This window comes from Cyanistes caeruleus, chromosome 3, assembly GCF_971803275.1.
Source record: "Cyanistes caeruleus chromosome 3, bCyaCae1.hap1.1, whole genome shotgun sequence".
NCBI classification, from domain to species: Eukaryota; Metazoa; Chordata; class Aves; order Passeriformes; family Paridae; genus Cyanistes; species Cyanistes caeruleus.
In genome coordinates, this window is record NC_141703.1 from 98,776,004 (window position 1) to 98,793,735 (window position 17,732).

At 38.6% G+C, this 17,732-nt stretch overlaps 2 protein-coding genes across 5 annotated transcripts in view; one reads left to right on the top strand and one right to left on the bottom strand.

The window, feature by feature from the left end:
- LOC111943427 (OX-2 membrane glycoprotein-like) overlaps positions 1-7,667 on the top strand; it is a 44,102-nt gene extending 36,435 nt beyond the window's left edge. Inside the window, exons 8-10 of one of the 4 annotated variants that reach the window (XR_015285124.1) lie at positions 3,038-3,215; positions 3,336-6,039; positions 6,650-7,667. The gene's annotated coding sequence lies outside the window, so the exon portion shown is untranslated. Of the gene's footprint in view, positions 1-3,037; positions 6,040-6,649 lie in introns of all 4 variants that reach the window. The other 3 variants (XR_015285126.1, XR_015285122.1, XR_015285123.1) reach the window with 3 other exon arrangements.
- A 2,660-nt stretch (positions 7,668-10,327) lies between these two features.
- LTN1 (listerin E3 ubiquitin protein ligase 1) overlaps positions 10,328-17,732 on the bottom strand; it is a 30,616-nt gene continuing 23,211 nt past the window's right edge. Inside the window, exons 22-30 of the mRNA XM_086883326.1 lie at positions 17,323-17,536; positions 16,812-17,049; positions 15,929-16,003; positions 14,898-15,084; positions 14,303-14,474; positions 12,778-12,998; positions 12,053-12,247; positions 11,247-11,414; positions 10,328-10,470 (exon numbers count right to left, since the gene is read on the bottom strand). Of these exons, the coding sequence (XP_086739452.1) occupies positions 10,408-10,470; positions 11,247-11,414; positions 12,053-12,247; positions 12,778-12,998; positions 14,303-14,474; positions 14,898-15,084; positions 15,929-16,003; positions 16,812-17,049; positions 17,323-17,536 (1,533 nt within the window). The 3' untranslated portion in view covers positions 10,328-10,407. The remainder of the gene's footprint in view (positions 10,471-11,246; positions 11,415-12,052; positions 12,248-12,777; positions 12,999-14,302; positions 14,475-14,897; positions 15,085-15,928; positions 16,004-16,811; positions 17,050-17,322; positions 17,537-17,732) is intronic.

Below are 17,732 nucleotides of genomic sequence, written 5' to 3' on the forward strand. Positions count from 1 at the left end.
CACCTACACAGCCAAGTCACCTCCATCCTCCCCGCCCGCTCTCCTCTGCCCGTTCTTCTTTCTGCCCTCCAGAAGATGGCCAGGTGGCAGAGGGTTTATCCACTCACTATGACCTGGTCTAGGCTGGAGAGGGCTTTAAAGTTTTACCTTTGGTGTTTCCTGAATAGCTGAGTTGGGGTTTGGCCAGCACTGAAGTGGAGGATGGTGGAAACACAGCACGGGTTTTTTTTGGTCATTGGTGCTACTGGGCTGGGTGGAATAACACCCTCCAGGCTTGAACACCTTGATGTAGTCAGCCTGGCTATGGGTGTGCTACCAGCCATTCCCCCATAGCAGATGAAACTCTGGCATACATTGGGCAAAAATTTCCTGGTGCAGGCAACCCCCAGCTGTGTGGCCTTCCTCGGTACATGACATCTGTTCTGTAGCATCCACACTTTTCATGGCATTTTATCATTGCTTAACCATTTGGGAATAACCATTACATTAGAATGGTTAACTCGGATGTTGACATCTGTTACAAGAGCAAATGCAGGTGAGTGCATTGCTCTCTCAGTTCACTGAATCCCCCATCTGTGGGAACTGCACAAGTTGTTTTATCTGTAAACTTTTGGTATGTGGAAAATATTTCAAGTGTAAACTTCAGATTCAGGTTATCAGGATTTTTTTGGTAAAACATTTCCCAGAGGAAGTAGGATGCTTTGACACATGTGTCAAAAAATTCCCTGCACGTAGAAAATGAAAGGCAATAGTATGCTTTGAAAGTCTGGTACTTTCCACCATACCTTCCACAGTAATGAGATAAAGTAAAAACAGGAGATTACTTTATCTTTTTTATTTACATCCTTTCCCATCCCCACACAGAGAAACTGAAGTATATCTAACAGAAGTGGAGTGGAATTACAGGTGATTTCTCTGCCTGTGCCAGAGTGCAGTAGGCCAGGGTTGGCCTGGAGCAGCAGAGTGAGTCTGGCAGCTGGGACTTGTCCTAGCTCTCAGCCAGGGGCAAGGCAGGCAGCAGGCACTGGGGGCACCTCTCTGGGGATGGGGACAAAACATCAGCCCTCAAGTGGGGTCTGCTATCAGTCTGGTCAAGCCACAGATGATTGATACCCTCTTGGGGACATGGAGAGGATGCTCATTATTACGGACAGAATGAGGGCTTATTGGCTATGATCCTAGCAGCAGGCAGTCATGATGGGTTAGGTGCTATGTTCCTCACCCATTTTTTGCAAAGAAGTGCTCTGTCTGCTGACTATGGTTGTTTTGGACCAAGGGGACAAGACAAGTGCCAAGGTGGCTGTGGCTGCTGTAGTGTGCAGCCAGGAAGTGTAGACTCCCCAGCATTTATGAGCCTCTCCTATGTTTCTGCACCCTGTATATCCAGGAGCATGTTTACAGATATCTTTTACAGATTTTAGATAAATTTTCAAAATTCTAAGCTATATTTCTCTGTGGTCTGTCTTCAGGATCCATGTCAAAGCATGTGACTCAATCACCTTTGTTGGGATGGGTTTGCAAAGAATTCTTGTGGTCCCAAACCATAGAGCTTGTAGCAGAAGTGTTTGTGAGCCAAGTCACCACTGAAAGAGCTCAGTTACATATTTGGTCTAATCAGTATGCATTTATCTGGCTTTCAGGGTATATTATGTCATCTCTGTAAGGGAAAGTAGACAGGCAGGAAGGAAGGAAGGAAGGAAGTTAGAGGCTCCTCCTTCCACAGTCTTTGAAGTAGGTGTTGGCAGATGTGTCCAGATGTGTTGGCAGTTGTGGGTAGAACTGTCACAACTCCTAGCAAAATAAATGCATACGTTTTGAAAATTGATTTCTAGCTGTATAAAGAATTTTCACAATCCATGTTTTCCTTGACATTATGGCCTTAAAATTGCTTTTCTAGTATTAGGGTGAACACCTATTACATAGCACCTGCACATTTTCTGGAACCATCATGGTGTTTCTAGAATTATGACTACACAATCTTTTGCCTAGCACAGGGCACCGCTAGATTTTCTTGTTCCCTGTAAAGAAACTAAGGAATTATTTGAGAATTTTATTTGCTGACTCAGAGAAATAGGATCTTAGAAGGTAGCACGTCCAATTTTTCAGGCATTGTGCTTCAAGAAAAGATGTCAACCAATCTGGAAGAGCAGAGTGAACAGCAAGTAAGACTGCTAGTCTGAGGAAGGACTGAAAGACTTGAGATCATGAGGATATTATGAGATGTGAGGTCTTCAAATATAAATGCAAATCTGTAAAGAGGATGAGAATAAACATTCTCTGTGTCTACTTCAAACAGAGTAAGAAGTAATTGTTTAAAGTCTGAAAAGGTTTTCAGGATAAACATGTAGGAGAAGTCTCTGTTGGTAGTGATTGTAAGATTCTGGCATATATAGTTTTGAATGACCAAAACCATCACTAAAGATCTTTAGAAATAAGTTAGTGAAAGACCAAAGGTGGCTTCAGTCTTGTCCAGAATGATCTTGGATCATTTTCCTGGATCATTTTGTCCTTCACAGTGTTCATTCTCTTGTCTTTTACTCTGCAGTCATTATGTCACTCAATTCATTGTGCAGACAGGAAAGCTGGAATGGTAAAAACTATCCACACCTGAGCAAGCCAGTGTACCTTCAAAGCTGACCCTAGTTAAAGTGCCAGCTGGACTTAGGGGTCACCAGACTGTTCCATCCACTCCTCCACATCCATATCTCCTATGATGTTAAACATAACCCTAGGTGGGCTGCTCTTTACAAGAGCAAATGCATATGTAGTCAAAAATGTGTGCATATGGCTTTTGGGAAGGCAGTACCCATTCATTATTGGAACTGTTAGCCAGGAGTTGTCTGATTTCCAAGCAGTTAGCATTTCCTGGTTGCAAAATGGGTACTTTTTTTGCAAAACATGCTGAGAAATATCTTGCAAAGATTACTTCAGAGATGCCTTACGTTTCTTTATGTTTTTGCTAGGGAAAGAAATTTCCAGGGCTTGCTCTGCTGGTAACAGATGTTAATTCTGATACCAGATATCCTTTTGGCAACAGGCAGGTGCTGCAAACCTTCAGAGGAAAGGAAGCCTTGCACATCCACCTGGCCCAATCAACATCTCTCTCTGAGACTGGTCAACTTGCACTCATCAGTGGAAATCTGAACTTCAGTGAGTGCTACAGCCTTGGAAGACAGTTGCAAAAAAGCATGAAGTTCTTCAGAATCTTGGGGGGAGTTTTTCTCTTGTTTTGTTCAATTACATTCTGTGCTTGCTTCCTGGCAGCATTTCTGTAATTTGAGGTCAGCCAGAGTACCTGATTTATCTCTGTTTTTTGTTTCATTTCTCTTTTGTAGGCTTAGAGCTCTGTAGCCCCTCTAAGAAAGAAAAGAAACCACACTGGAGGAGCAGAGCCTTGCATGGGTGTTGGAAGCCATTTCTGCTCAAACTTTGTTTCACCATGAAAAGTCAGTGTCCAAAATCAAAGCATGCTTATTACTTCCCATCACTTACATAAAATGCAGGACCACTGTTTTATTTAATATGTTTTATTAAAGTTTGTTCTCAGACTGCAGAGAAGAGGAAGCTGGTAGGTCACAGGGGTTTTCAGCCTCTGACCAAGGTAGATGGCCATCTTGTGCATGTGTGAGGTCCCCAGCTGGGGAGCTGCTAGTCATATGTTAACCACAAATTATATTGAGTTTTTGTGCCTTGATTTCCTGTCATGAAGACAGCTTTTTAAATGTGACTTTCTTGAGAAAATGGAGGGTCTACTGAAGCTATCACTTCTCCAGAAAACTAAGACTGTCAATGAATAAAGTATGAACAAAGGAAGCTGAAAGCTACTAATTATTTTTTTACGTTATTTAATGCATTTGAAATAGCATTTCTCAAAAGTTCTCAGCCTCTGTAGAATTTGTAAAAATGAAGTCTAAATTCCTGATGTAAAATTTACATAATAGACTTCTGTGTGTTAACAACTTAAATAGTTTTACTATCCTTCCTGTAATCCAGAAACACTAGAGAGTAGGCAAGTTTCTTATTGCATACCAAAATTCAGTAATCCTATCTCTTTTACTGAGAGAGGAATTGTTTTGGAGAAGATTGCATAAGAGAAAATTATTGTAGCCTCTCAGACTTCAACCAGAAATCTATTATGTGTTTGACTGTCTAGGGCTCTCCCATTTCATCTGATCTTTTAAAAGGCTTGTATACTGTGTGGGTTGCTTTGGTGGGAGTGACCCATCATGCCTCTCCCTTGCAAGAAGAGATTGCAGTGAGGAGCAGTAATGTGCTTTGCTGGCATTAACAGACCTTTAGTTCCACAGTTTTCACTATATTCCTTCTATGTTGGTTATTGGGTTTGAGAGCTATAGAGCTTTGTTTCTGTTCTTTGGGCTTCCTGTGTGACTATACCTGTACAGAGTATTTGATGCAAAAATAGGAAAAGAAAGACAAGTCATAGGAAATTATGTAGTATAAATTGGAGGATAAATTGGACCATGTCTTAGGAAGGCTGTGCAAGTGCTGTACATCTCCCACCGAAGGGGTCCTGAGCCTATTTGTTTCCTTTTGTGCACTGTTGTGATTATGTGGTTTCACTGTGTGATTTAACCTAGTAGTGGCACTTTTCAGTCATATATTGAGTGCACAAGGTGAATCAGGAGGCTTCTCTCCTCCAGCTGGTATCCTGCTCCTTAGTAGTATGCTGCAATGTGAATATATAAAATTTGGAGACCACCCACTGAGCCTTAATGGAACTGTTGTTGGGTGTAATGTCAAATCTGACAGCTTTATCAGGAGGTACACAAGATGATGGGGATGAATGTGTTGCACCTAAAGTGACACAGTACAGTCCTTCCATTCACTGGCCAGTTTTAAAGCCAGTGGGTGGTTGTGCAAGACTGCAAAGATTAATGTCTTGAGACATTTTGGGATGCCTGTGTGGGGAAAAGGGCAGCTCAGGCCTTGCTCTGTCCACACCTCCCACCCCTAGAGCCTGTGTCCCATCCTGCAGTGGTTCCAGTCAGGGGCACAGCACAGGTGATGCTCCCCACCTGCCTCTGGAGCCCCTAGCCCAGCTCCTGAGTGGCCAAATGACCACAAGTCCCACCTGGTAGAAGGGCCTAGGAAAGCCAAGGGGTATTGAAGGCTGAACATGAGGTAATCAAAGTAATCACATTGTCTGGACCCTTACCTCTCCTTTCTATCATCATTGGAACCCAGGAACTGGTAGCTATATGTGTGCTTTTCTGTATCTTTTCTGTCTTTCTCTCTCCTTCTAATTCCCTCTTCTAGGAATTTTGAGTAACTTGAAATCAAACGCACTTATGAGTGGGCCAAGCTAATGCTTTGAGAAGTGTTTCATGTTGATTTGATGTTGCACTAAATTTATTTGCCAAAGTTCCTTGATTTTTTTAAAGTTGCCAGTGAAGTCTTGAGTTGTTTTGACCTTTTGAGAGTATCTTGTTGGTATTTCTCCTGTGCATCTAACTCAGAGTATATGAACCCGTTTAAAACTCTCATTGAGTGAGTTTCTTGGGGCCTTGCAGTGGTGGAAATAACATTTAAATTTCTTAAAAAAAGTTGTGAAAACTGAGCAATGCTGATCTTCATGTGAAGAAATTACCTGCACCTTAAAAGGCACATGCTTTCAGTCACCACCTTTTGTTTCCCTGTTTCAAAAGGCACAGTTTTTGTTTGCTTACCAAAATGAAGCTACCACAGGCTCCTGTGCTTTGCTTCTCTAGGCTCACATGTTGGTAAGGTGCTGAGGGACTTCCTGTTTATCTACAAAAATCTCATCTTCCAAATCAAACTTGGTTCTCTGGGGATCTGATTAAGTCAAGGCTCAGCCTTCCTGTACAGGTGAAACAAGCCATGTTTAGATTTCACTAGCTGTCACACCTCTTGATGGTGAGACACTGCTCAGTCTCATTCTAGGCCCCAGATGTCAGCTGTGGCTCTGGGGCTGCTCTGAACACACCTGGCAGTGCTTCTCACCTGCCTGACACAGTGAAAGCTCTACAGGCCCAGACAAACACACCCACTTTGGAAACTGTACTAGTTTGAAATCAAACCAGTGAGAGATCGCAAGTCAGAATTATAATTTAATAGGAAAATGATAAAAAGAATAAATGCAATAATATCAAAAACACTGACAGAGTCAGAATACAGCCTGGAACCCTGTTAGGGTGATGGTAGTCGTCCAGATGAGGTGGTCTTGTTGAAGCGTGATCCTCTGGAAGAAAGGGGGTCTGGTCTTCAGTTGAAAGTCCAGCAGTAGCTCCTGTCCTCTGGAAGTCCCGTAGGTAAGGGCTGCTGTGGTGTTCGAATTCTCAGCTTATATCCAGTATGGAATGCTTGGCTCCTCCCTCGGGGAGGAGCATCTCACAATGGGATGGTGAGTCATGAGATAAGGCCTTGATGAGCCATTAACAGAAAACAGTCCAGGAGGAAGTTATCTCTGAGTCATGCAGCAAGGCAGTGGTGGGCCCATTAACAGGGGACAATACAGGGGGAAGTTATCTATGAGTCATGGGGCAGGGCATTGATGGGCCCATTAACAGAAGGTAGCCCGGGGGGGGGGGGGGGGAGGCAGGGAGCACTGCCTCACCTGGTTTCAACAGTACATGAGGATGGTGATAGAATATACTGCAACCCAGGACAGAAACTCAAACAAGTAACCAGAAACCATCCTCAGCCTCCTGAATGTCTTCAGACTCCTCCATACATGTATTATGACATGGGCAGAGCACTGCAAAGTATCTTCAAGAATAATATTGTTTCATGTCTGTGTATTCTCTGTAAGGATGGCCCTTCCCTCTTTCCTGCAAAGCCTGTACCCAGGTCATGTGAAGCCTGAAAAGGTTAATGCTTTTTCTTCTAACACATTTAGGCTTTTCATTGAATGGCTGCTCTTGTTGTTCAGTTTAAGACCAATGAAGTGCAATCTTGATCAGAGAAGGAAAGTGAAGTGAAAAGAAGGAAAACAGTAAAAGTAAGAAGACTTTCAGAAGCTGTGAAAATAGGCCTCAGAAAAGGAAAAGCAGAGAACTTAGAGCTAGCTGCAGCTGCAAAGCCTGAAAGTAAAGAAGATACAATAATACAATATGCAAGGATATGAAACAATTGTTGAGTTTTTAGGCTTGGCTAAGACAGACCTTAAGGCTGCACAAAAATATGCTTACCAAGATAGCAGAAGGTTTTAAGCTTAATATTGGAGTATTGTGTATTGTTAATAGAAAGCAAACAAGCAAGCATTGTTTGAAGCAGGTGTACGTGTGCTTTTACTGATTGGCTAGAACAATTGTCTGTAAGCTTTAGCAATATGCTACTGGCTGAAAAATTTATAAAATTATGTTCTGTAACAAAGAGGTCTTTGGCTGCTCGAGGCAGATGTGAGCTTGTGCCACCTCCTGTAGCTGTAGCTGAGACTGGTACCTGAATAAAGCTTGTGATGCATCAGCCAGCAGTCCCATCCTGTTTGTGAAAAAACACCAACAAAAAATAAATATAATGAAGTGGAAATGAAGGAAAATTAAGTTGAACATAATGAAATTAAATTAAATTATATTACTTGAAAATTAGAAATTTTTACTTTCATAAAATAAAGAAGTTACATTTCATGAAAGGAAATCAAATGAGAAATCAATGAATGAAATAAAAGGAAATTTAGTTGTTTATAATGCTGTCTTGACTAATTCTGTGTCTTTTGTGGTGCTCTTATATGTTATAAACAAAAATCTTCCAGAGCTTTCTCTCTTTAGTGCTTCCATCCTTGGATCCAGTGCACTGTACATGTAAGTATAACAGCACTTGCCTATACAGATGCAAGTATAACTGTTGCATGCAGTAATAAATAATGCTTAGCCCTCAGATATATTTCTCATTTTCATGTTTTAAAAATTACTGTTTTCACAAAGAAATATGAGGTCAATTCTATAGATACAGAAATCAAAGCACAGAGAGCCTGTTGAGCATTTCTGAGATTATAGTGCAGCCTGAGAGGGAAGAGGATGCACCACCACAGAGCCTGAACTATTTACTTCACTTTCTGTAACAAATAAGTAGTGCTGTGACTAGAAATTAATTTTCCCATTTCTCAGACAAATTGCTAAGCTTACACTTGTGTTTCCTGGGTTGAATCCTAAATTTCAGCCACTGACCAGTCTTATTGTGGTCTGATAAGATTAGTGTGCCAAGTGGTGGCAGGAATTTTATTAGAGACTAATAATCTAATTTTATTAGAGGCTTGTATAAATATATATACAAGATGTACTATGCAGAACTAGCACTGAAGTGGAAATCCTGTACTTCAGCTTTCAGACAACCTTTAAAACTTCCAGTGTATAATTCCTGCCTTCTGTAGCTATGCTGGGTTTAAATGAATTCTCTGAACCAGTGGTGCTTTTTTTGATGTAGTTATCAGTCACTTTTACAGGTCCACTAAGAGGACATTGAGGTGCTGGAGCACATCCAGAGAAGGGAACAGAGCTGGGGAAGGGTCTGCAGCATCAGAAGCAGCTGAGGGCGTGGGGAGCTCAACCTGGAGAAACAGAGGCTCAGGGGGACTTTCTCCACAACTCCCTGACAGGAGGGTGGAGCCAGGTGGGAATCAGGCTCTGCTCACAGGGAACAAGGGACAGGACAAAATAAAACAGCCTCAAGTTTCCAAGGGCACCAGGGGAAGGTTTAGATTAGGAATTATGGAAAAAGGATTGTCAGGTTTTGGAATAGACTTCTCAGGGAAGTGGCCAAGTCACTATACCTGTAAGTGTTCAAAACCCATGTGGATACAACACCTGAGGACACTGTTCAATAGTGAACAGGGAGGTGGTGCTGGGTTGATGGTTGGACTTGAGGATCTTAAACATCTTTTCCAACCTTAACAATTCCATGATTCAAGGCATGCTATTACTGCCCTGAAATCTTGTGGGCAGTAGTGTGGTGATTACACTCCCTTTTATTCCATTTTACAAGGAGGATACTACTGTGGAGTAATCTAGCTGAAAAGTACTCATCCATGAAAAGGTATTAAGGTTATCTGCCTTCAGTTCAGTCACTGACCTTTCAGAGAAGCAATTTAGAATAATCAAAGTGATGAAACAGAGGCAATGCTGGAGTTTTAGCAACAGTAACTATGAAACAATACAGCTCATTCCCTACTCTGTCTTTTCAGTTAGACCTTCTCAATGCCAGCTTTAAATCCTTTCCATTCTCAACTACTCAACAAAAGGTCTAGGAATTTCTCCTCTGGAACCCCATCATTACCTGTTAAAAAATGGACTTCAGTGATCAACAGCTAAAAATCTAAAATAATAGCTGTTGAGGTACAGCTGTATGTCATGTAATTGACCATGCTACAAACTCAGCATCTGAAAATTTATACTATTAATTTCTAAGAGTTTATCACACACAGGAAGAGACAGCAATCCAGAGACTACAGAGATTGACAAAATTTATTTATTTATTCCCCATTTTTTTGACTTTTCAAAGAAACCCACTACAAATACCATCCAAGTTGGAATATACTAGTATGCTACCACTGTTAAAAAAAAAAGGCATGAAAAAAAAGTATAGTTGAAGGCTAATAAGTTCTGATACATCTGCATGTTCACTTAGGAGTCCTTATTATTCTAGGACAGTGGAAGTACAGTAGACATGCAGTGACAGCTAATTTGCCAGCTCATGAAGACAAACAAGGACTAATCACTGTGTCTGCCTTCTCTTTAAAAGCCAATCAGCAATAAATAGTGTCATTCATTGTCATGCAGGAATGATTGTGGTCTCTCTACTTAGCTGGGCTCCTGGATTTTCATGATTTTAGGCTACTGGGTGGTTGAGGAGTTTGGGGAAAAAGAAACTTTGAAAGGTGGAAGTTCAGTTTATTAGAAGAGGCTATGTTTAAATTTTACGCTTTAACATATTATCAATGTAGTTTCATGCCTTAATGTCTAACAGCAACAACATTCTTTTTTCCCCCATAGAAGGGAATATTGTGAACGCATTATAATCAAAAAACAAATTTTTACATCACCTATGTTATATTCAGCTATTAAGAGGTATCACCTGGGTTAATTACATAACACCATGTTAGAATATGCCTAAAGTAAGACATTTTAATCAACTATGCTGTGGCTTAAACACCACTTTTCAGACATAACTCTGCGTTATTTCTGAATTTTTTAATATATCTTAAAAATATACCAATTAAAATAAATTATTGTTATATATTTCTTTATATCAAAGAAGAATCTTCAAATTTACAAAAAGCCAGTCCAGAGGTAAATATGTGTCATATTCCACTAGTGAAGAATTTAAAGTAAATGACATTATTTCCAAATAGTTAAGTTCTTTCAACATACAGTTTATTGCCTGCTCTTTATTTGTTATTTAGCTCACAGAAAGAAGAAAGAACATTTTGTTTCACAAGAATGTCTCTCGACAGAGTGGACATGTGGATTTGTTGCTGGATGAGAACCATTTGTACTGAAAAAGAGAAATACATCTGTTTAATATACAAAGGCAAGCTGAGTATCAGAAACACTAATACATAATCAATAATAACCATTGTTGCTAGGGATCTGTGTTGCTAAGCTGCACCAGGACAGGTTTAGACTGGACAATAGGAAGTAGTTCTTCACAGAAGTGATTGGGCATTAGATTGGGCTGCCCAGGGACATGGTGAAGTCATGCTCCCTAAAGGTATTTAAGAAAAGACTGGATGTGGCACTTAGTGTCATGGTCCAGCTGACAAGGTGGTGTTAGGTCATAGGTTGGACTCAATCTCAAATGTCTTTTCTAACCTAGTTAATTCTGTGATTCTGTGAATGTAAATTAAAACATTAACTATACTTTTTTAAAAAACAACAAGAAACAGCAAAAAAACCCTTTTCCCTCATGCATATATGCATGTGTATATGTACATATGTATTTGTATATACACATATTAAACAAACACTGTGTAGCTGCTCTGCTCTTATTACCTGCACTTATATCTTAGTACAAAATCCACAGAAATAATTCATGAGTGCAGGTAATCCCAGATACTCCAATAACAAAGTGGAAAATTGTTGGTAATACAGAAGTTTCTGGTTTAAACTATATGGGTAGCCAGGCTGGATGAGGCTTGGAACAACCTGGTCTAGTGGAAGGCATCCCTGCTCATGGCAAGGGGTTGGAACTAATGAGCTTTAAGGTCCCTTACAACCCAAACTGCTCTATGATTTTTTGCCTGTTTAAAAATATTTACTCCAGGTACTTACCAAGCAAGCTGAATGAAACTTCTTCTTGCATGTTCTGCAAGCTTTTTTGGGAAGAGAGTAGTTTGAACCATGAATGACTGAAAAACAAATCATGCAATCTTCAACGCCCTCAAAACGTTTATCCACATTATTTTTCCACAGAGATAAGCCTTCCATAATACTTCCATTCTAACAGAGAGAAAAGAGCTGTTAATACTGTAGAACTCCTTTGGACTATTCCTGTTGTGGTCATAAAAACATGAAGGAAACAAAGCCTGAAGCATTTATAATCTGAAATGACATGCAATACATGCAGTGCATAATTTATAATACTCTGCTTACAGAAAAGTGAGTATTCATCAGAGCAGGAAGAGTATATTCAGGAGCATTTAAAAAGGGATTTTGAAATTTTCAATCACTGCTTTGTTTTGTTTTAACCACAGATGATGCAATTTCAGCAACCATCAGTCTTTTAGAAAATTCCGTGGATGGGGTTTTTGGTTTTGATTTTTGTTGTTGTTTGTGGGTTTTTTCCAAATAGTTGAGATGGTACTGCCACACAGGACAAACACTGGCCCACATCCTAAGAGCTCTAAATTTTCAACTTGGTCTCTGGATTTAACAGGACCTAGTAGGCTGATCATTTTACCTCTGTGCATGTATCTGGAGAAAAGCAGATGGTAAGAGTGACCCAATTCTATGAAGGCCTTTGCAATCTACTGATGAGATCTGTTACACAGATCTATACAATACTGCATTACTTGGAATATTTTTCTGCTATAAGGACATTTTAAGTTTTCAAAACTAGGAGCTTTATTTCAATTCACCTGATGTGTAAGATATGTGCTTAACTGTAGCATCCAATTGCGCCACTGCTGCACAGCCACACCAACCCTCTTTCCACTCTCAACTGTTATGGATCCCAGTGGATAATTTGATGGAAGCTGTATTATTAGTTCAATAAAGATATCATCAACAGAATAGGTTGCAATGACTTCTCGTGCTGCAGACCGAGCTTTTACCTTCAAAAAAAATATAGGTATTAAAAAATGCCACAGAGACATACTCAGCATCTCTAGTCTTTGTGTATGTGTATATATATATATATATATATATATATATATGTGTGTACTAAATACATTACAATACACATTAAATTATTTTCTTAGATCAGGTAAACACTTTTTTTCAAAGAAAACAAAAATCTACTCATATCTTGGTAAACTAAAAAGAAATTACCAGCCATTTTTCAATCTACTGATTGATTACACCTTTTAATAAACAAAAAAGTAGTATATTGATAGCAGTACCTTCCACTGACGCCCTCAACTTCTTCAACATCCTAAAAGCCATTCTTTCATGTCTTTCCAAGCAGAACATTAATAAACATCCATTTAATTTATTTTCCAAGAAAAAATATGTTTAATCAGTCATTTAGAACAAAATTGCAATAATATAAAACAGAACTGACAGTCTGGTTCCGAGAAGTAAAATTTCTTGAAATATTTGTAGAAAACTCAAGCGAATAAAAAGAAAGGACAAAAAGTCTTACTGTCATGCCGTTAAATAACTGTGTGCTAGTCTGAACAGAGGATATTTCCTGGGAGGAGAGCACACTGCTGACATATTTGCTTGTGAATTTATCCACAACATTGAAGACACGCTTCTCACAGCTATTCCACCACAGCCTCACCATTGCTGGCAGATCTTTCAGTGTTATATGGTACACAGAGCAGGCCAAGTGTGGGATCTGGGATGACAGCACCCCTGTCCCTGGGAGGGAAAGAAAAGGTGTTGAAATACTCTTAATACGTTAGTCACAGATGTAGGTGCCTCCACACCACATACAAAAATTCTGTATAATAATTCCAATATAACTGTGGTAACTGGAATTTCATGTACATGTTCCTATTATTGCTCTTCTAAGGGTTTGTTTGATTCAGGCCTTCTTCACCAGGCTGGTATCTTTGTTCCTTAGCCTGACCCTCCACACCTCAGAATTCACCTTCTAATTTAGAGACTGAACTCCAAGTGAACACCAGGAATCAACAATAATTTAATACTGCAGAAATCACAAAACACTCACTTTGGAGTGAACAAACAATAAGGTGTTTGGTGGACAGCTGAGCATTGCAGGCATGTATTGAAATGGCCTCAAGTTCCACCAACAGAGGTTCAGGTTGGATATTAGGAAAAAATTCTTTGCTGAAGGAGTGGATAAGCAATGAACAGGCTGCCCAGGGAAGTGGTGGTCACCATCCCTGGAGGTGTTCAAAAAACATGCAAAAAGGGAACTTTGTGATATGGTTTAGGGGGCACGGTGGTGTTCAAAGGGTGAACTTGGATGATCCCAGAGATCTTAATGATTCTATGATGAGTTAAGGGAAGACTTTTCCTTGGGATGTCATGTTAGTGATTCTTTCTTACTGTCATACACATAAATTGTTCTGCATTATACAGTGATGTCCAATCAAAAACTTAAGAAATGGAAACTCTATTTCCTTGCTTATACCTGCATAGGTACATAAAAAATAATTCAATGAAGGGACTCAAAAATCTAATTCTTTCATGTTTTTCAGCTAAAAAAAGCAGCATATCTTCTGTCATCATCACTGATTAACCAGGTCTTCTGAACAGCATGACAAAAACAACACACAATTTAACATCTCAAACATTAAAAAATATATATTAAAATATTTTTAATATTTTGAATTGATATGTTAAAATACAATAAAATATAGAAATTTTATTTAATATTAAAAAAATATATCCAGAAGCAATGGTTCCAGAATAGATCACACATTTCTAGTGTTTTGGAATCATTAGGATTCAATAGTAGCAATGTATTATTACTGGGTTTTGTTTTTCTTGGTTTCTCTGATAAACATGTCAACTTTGGTTAAGCTTCAAATGGGGAGTGTTAGCCAAAGATTATTAAACATATGTATGTTTAATAATCTGTGTATTTGTTTTATAGGTAAGATTTTCTAAATTATTTTTAAGAGAAAAAGCTTATTTAAATATAACAACTCTCTCAAATGCACAAAAAATATGCAAAAAATACAAGTTTTACTAACCTTTGACATCTAAACAAAGCTCTTCAGTAAAGAAGGTTTTTGTGTCCTTATTTGGAACTTCTGAAGTTGGCCCAGAAAAGACAGGGTTTTCAGGCATAAGCCTGAACAAGTGATAAAGCAGTTTATTCAAGCTTTTAGTTCTTCTAAGGTATTGTGAGTAGAGAACTCGCAGCTGGTAGCATTAAAAAAAAAAAATCACAAAAAAACCAAAACACAGTAAATACAGCTTACTCTATAAAAAATACAACTATGTCCTTGCAGGGAGGAAGAGCAACACTGTGATTCAGAACTAGTGTTTAGAAAAGAAGTTTAGCTCTCTGTACCATTTTGAATGATTAGATTATAATATGTACTAAGCTGATTTGAAAATGCAAGAAAGAGTCTTAGTTGTTCATTGCTCTTATCTTACCATGCTCAAATACAACAGTGTAGAAATCTAAGTCTCCTGGTGCTTTCAGAATTTTCACATATTTCACAAAAACAAGGGATAAGAAGTTACATAATTAAAAGAAAAAGGCTGGACGAAACTTCGAGACTGAAACTAAATAAGTAGGATAAGAAATTCAGTTAAAAAGAAAAGACTCTGAAAATGTACCTGAGAAGAAGCTGCTTTAAAGAAAGCTAATGTTAACTTCCAAGTGAGAAGATATCCTAGAACAAGGCAGAACTCATCGCTCAGGGGTTGAATAACTGCGAATTCTCCAACCGGAATGCATTCCAGGATGTTTTCTAGCAGGAGTTCTTGAGTGGCCAAGATAGACATAAGAGCTGCTGGAGGTGATCTGTGGAAAAACGTTATCTGGAACAGTGAACTCAAATCTTGAGCACAGCATGAAATGAATTTAAGTTCATAGCCCTCCTAGAAAGTCATGAAAGTAAAGCCATGCACAGAACATAAATTGAGCCTTTTATTACAGGAAAATTTACTCTTTTTAAAATTTCTTCTTTTTCTTTGAATGGGATAGTTGGTATTTTTACTTTCTTAGAAGACAAATTTAAACTGAATGCTGATCACTTCATCTGGGACTGGTCTATGGCTGAGCTGATTTAACCTACATCATTGATAGCTGTTTTGCTTGCTTTCTCTGGAGTCACACCAACAAAGGAGCAACTGAACAATGATCTCCTAATCACTGTTGGCTGTGGGCTGAAAAGCCTTTTGCAGCTCTGCAGTTAGGAAAGGTATTAATCATTGGGCTGAGGTTAAAAAGGAATTTTAACCAGTTACCACATTCCCTCTTCAAACCAGAGACCTCACTAGATTCAAGCTGCATAAAACACACAGGTTAATTTTGTTCCATTTCAAGTAATTGAAATTACCTGTGCAGATGGACACATTCTGAATACAAGTAAAAATTCGCTAAGATTTTCTATTATAAAGCATATATGGCACTTACTCCAGTAACTGCACCTAAAAACAATCACAAATATTGACTCCAGTTTTAATGCAAAGGCAGATAGGATCAAAATATTTAATATTTTAAATATTTATAACCTTATTGTCATAGCTATGCAATTTTTTAACATCTTCTGGCTGACTGCTGCTCTGCTGCAAATTTCAATCTTTTAACACATTTTGAAAATATGGAAGACAGTCATATAAAAAGTGAGGGAAAAGATACACACAATGCCAATTCCTCCTCTTCGTCACCATAGGACTTGAGATCTTCATCATCAAATTTAGGCAATTCAGGCATTAATCTATAGAAATATGGAAAGGAAATCAAGTTTAATTTTTAAATAATTTTTAATAAATTATTTTAATATATGTGATGCATGCTTCTTTGTTGATCAACATCAACACTACTGACAGACAATAAAATAATGGCAGTTATTCTTTAACAACAACACAGAATCTTTTAGAGACACGTCACCATTGCAAAGATGGTTCATGAGTGACAGCCAATGAGCATGCATCCTTGCTCACTTCTCTTTCCAGGCCTCTTACTTTTCCTGAGTCATGCCAAAATAAAATTCTCTATCAGAATAAAGATATTGCAACTTTATGCCTCAGTATAAGTGAAAGATAATGGTGGCTGGCTTAAGCAATCTGCCTTGCAATCTGCATTTTGGGGAGCCAAATGTACATATTTTTCAAAATCTGTATTGCCTCTCTAGGTACTGGAAATATCCAAGAAGTTCACAAGAATACTACCCATCTATATTAATTTTCTTACCTAAATTAGTGAAAATAAAAATACTGTACTATTTAATGGTAGTGTCAGGCCCAGATCAAACCTGAAATATTTCAGTTTACATTTTAGGATTCTATGAGTACTAAAATATGGGCTAAAAACAAATACCTTTATTAAGTCTGCTAATACAATTAACCTTAGCATTCATAGTTTTATATAGTGTCCTCCAAATAAGAACACAAATTGCCCAGATAGAGATTTTCTCCCATAACACAACATGATTTTGCTACAAGTGCATATTCTATAGCCCATATTTTTAAAAAAAGGGGCAGGAGGGCTGAGAGGTGGTGAGTGAAAAATTTGTAGCCTCTTACTTATGCATCATATGGTAGACAGAAACCTGTACAGGTCGAGCCCGGAAAAGCAACAATGGAGAGAGTGTGTTCAGTAGAGTCTGGAGTTTATCTGGAAGATTTGTCTTCTGGCCTGCAACAAACTTCGGTGGCAGCTTATGGTTTAACAACTGGTCCTTTGAGATGTAAGTTAGAGCTTCACCCAAAGATGTTAACACAGAATTCTGAAAAGAGCCTTCTGATGCATTTTTGGTTTCTCCTGTTTAAAAGAAGACAAGCTGTGATGAAGAATGTATGGATGATACCATAAACAAGCTGTGCTGAAACAACTCAAGACTGCACTTGGCAGGTTCCATCCAATCTTAAAAATCTCTATGCTACATGCAATCACTTTATTAATTAGCATGTAAGTGTTAGAAAAACTGAGTTGTTATAAACTCTATTTACATTATATTCCTGTAAATTCAAAAATGTGGCCTGATCAGTTCTATTTCAGAACACCCTGGCTGTTATCCCCTTGTCATATACTTGCCTGTGATTTTCACCAACAAAGGTAACAGCAAATTGTGAATTCCCTCAGAAAAGAATTCTTTCCATTCACTGACCAAGTTCTTAGGAAGATTTGCAGTAGTGTCAGGAGCTGCAGTCTCAAAGTAAGCGCTAAGGGCAGATGCCAAGTCACAACTGACACAAGCAAAAATCTGCACAAGCGGGACATGGTAAAGTGAACGGCTCTCACTTGTTGTCTAGGAGGAAATAAACAGAGAGTAAGATTCCTCAACCATAAATTTGCTTTAAAATATGTTTCACATCTCCTGTCTACACCAGAAAGTGTCATTTCAAAGACAATTCAATTGCAAGAACCATTTGAAAATTAGTTGGGGTAGGGAGGTTTGTTTAAAAATAGAATTTGTACTTTAATACAACTTCCTGAAATGAATT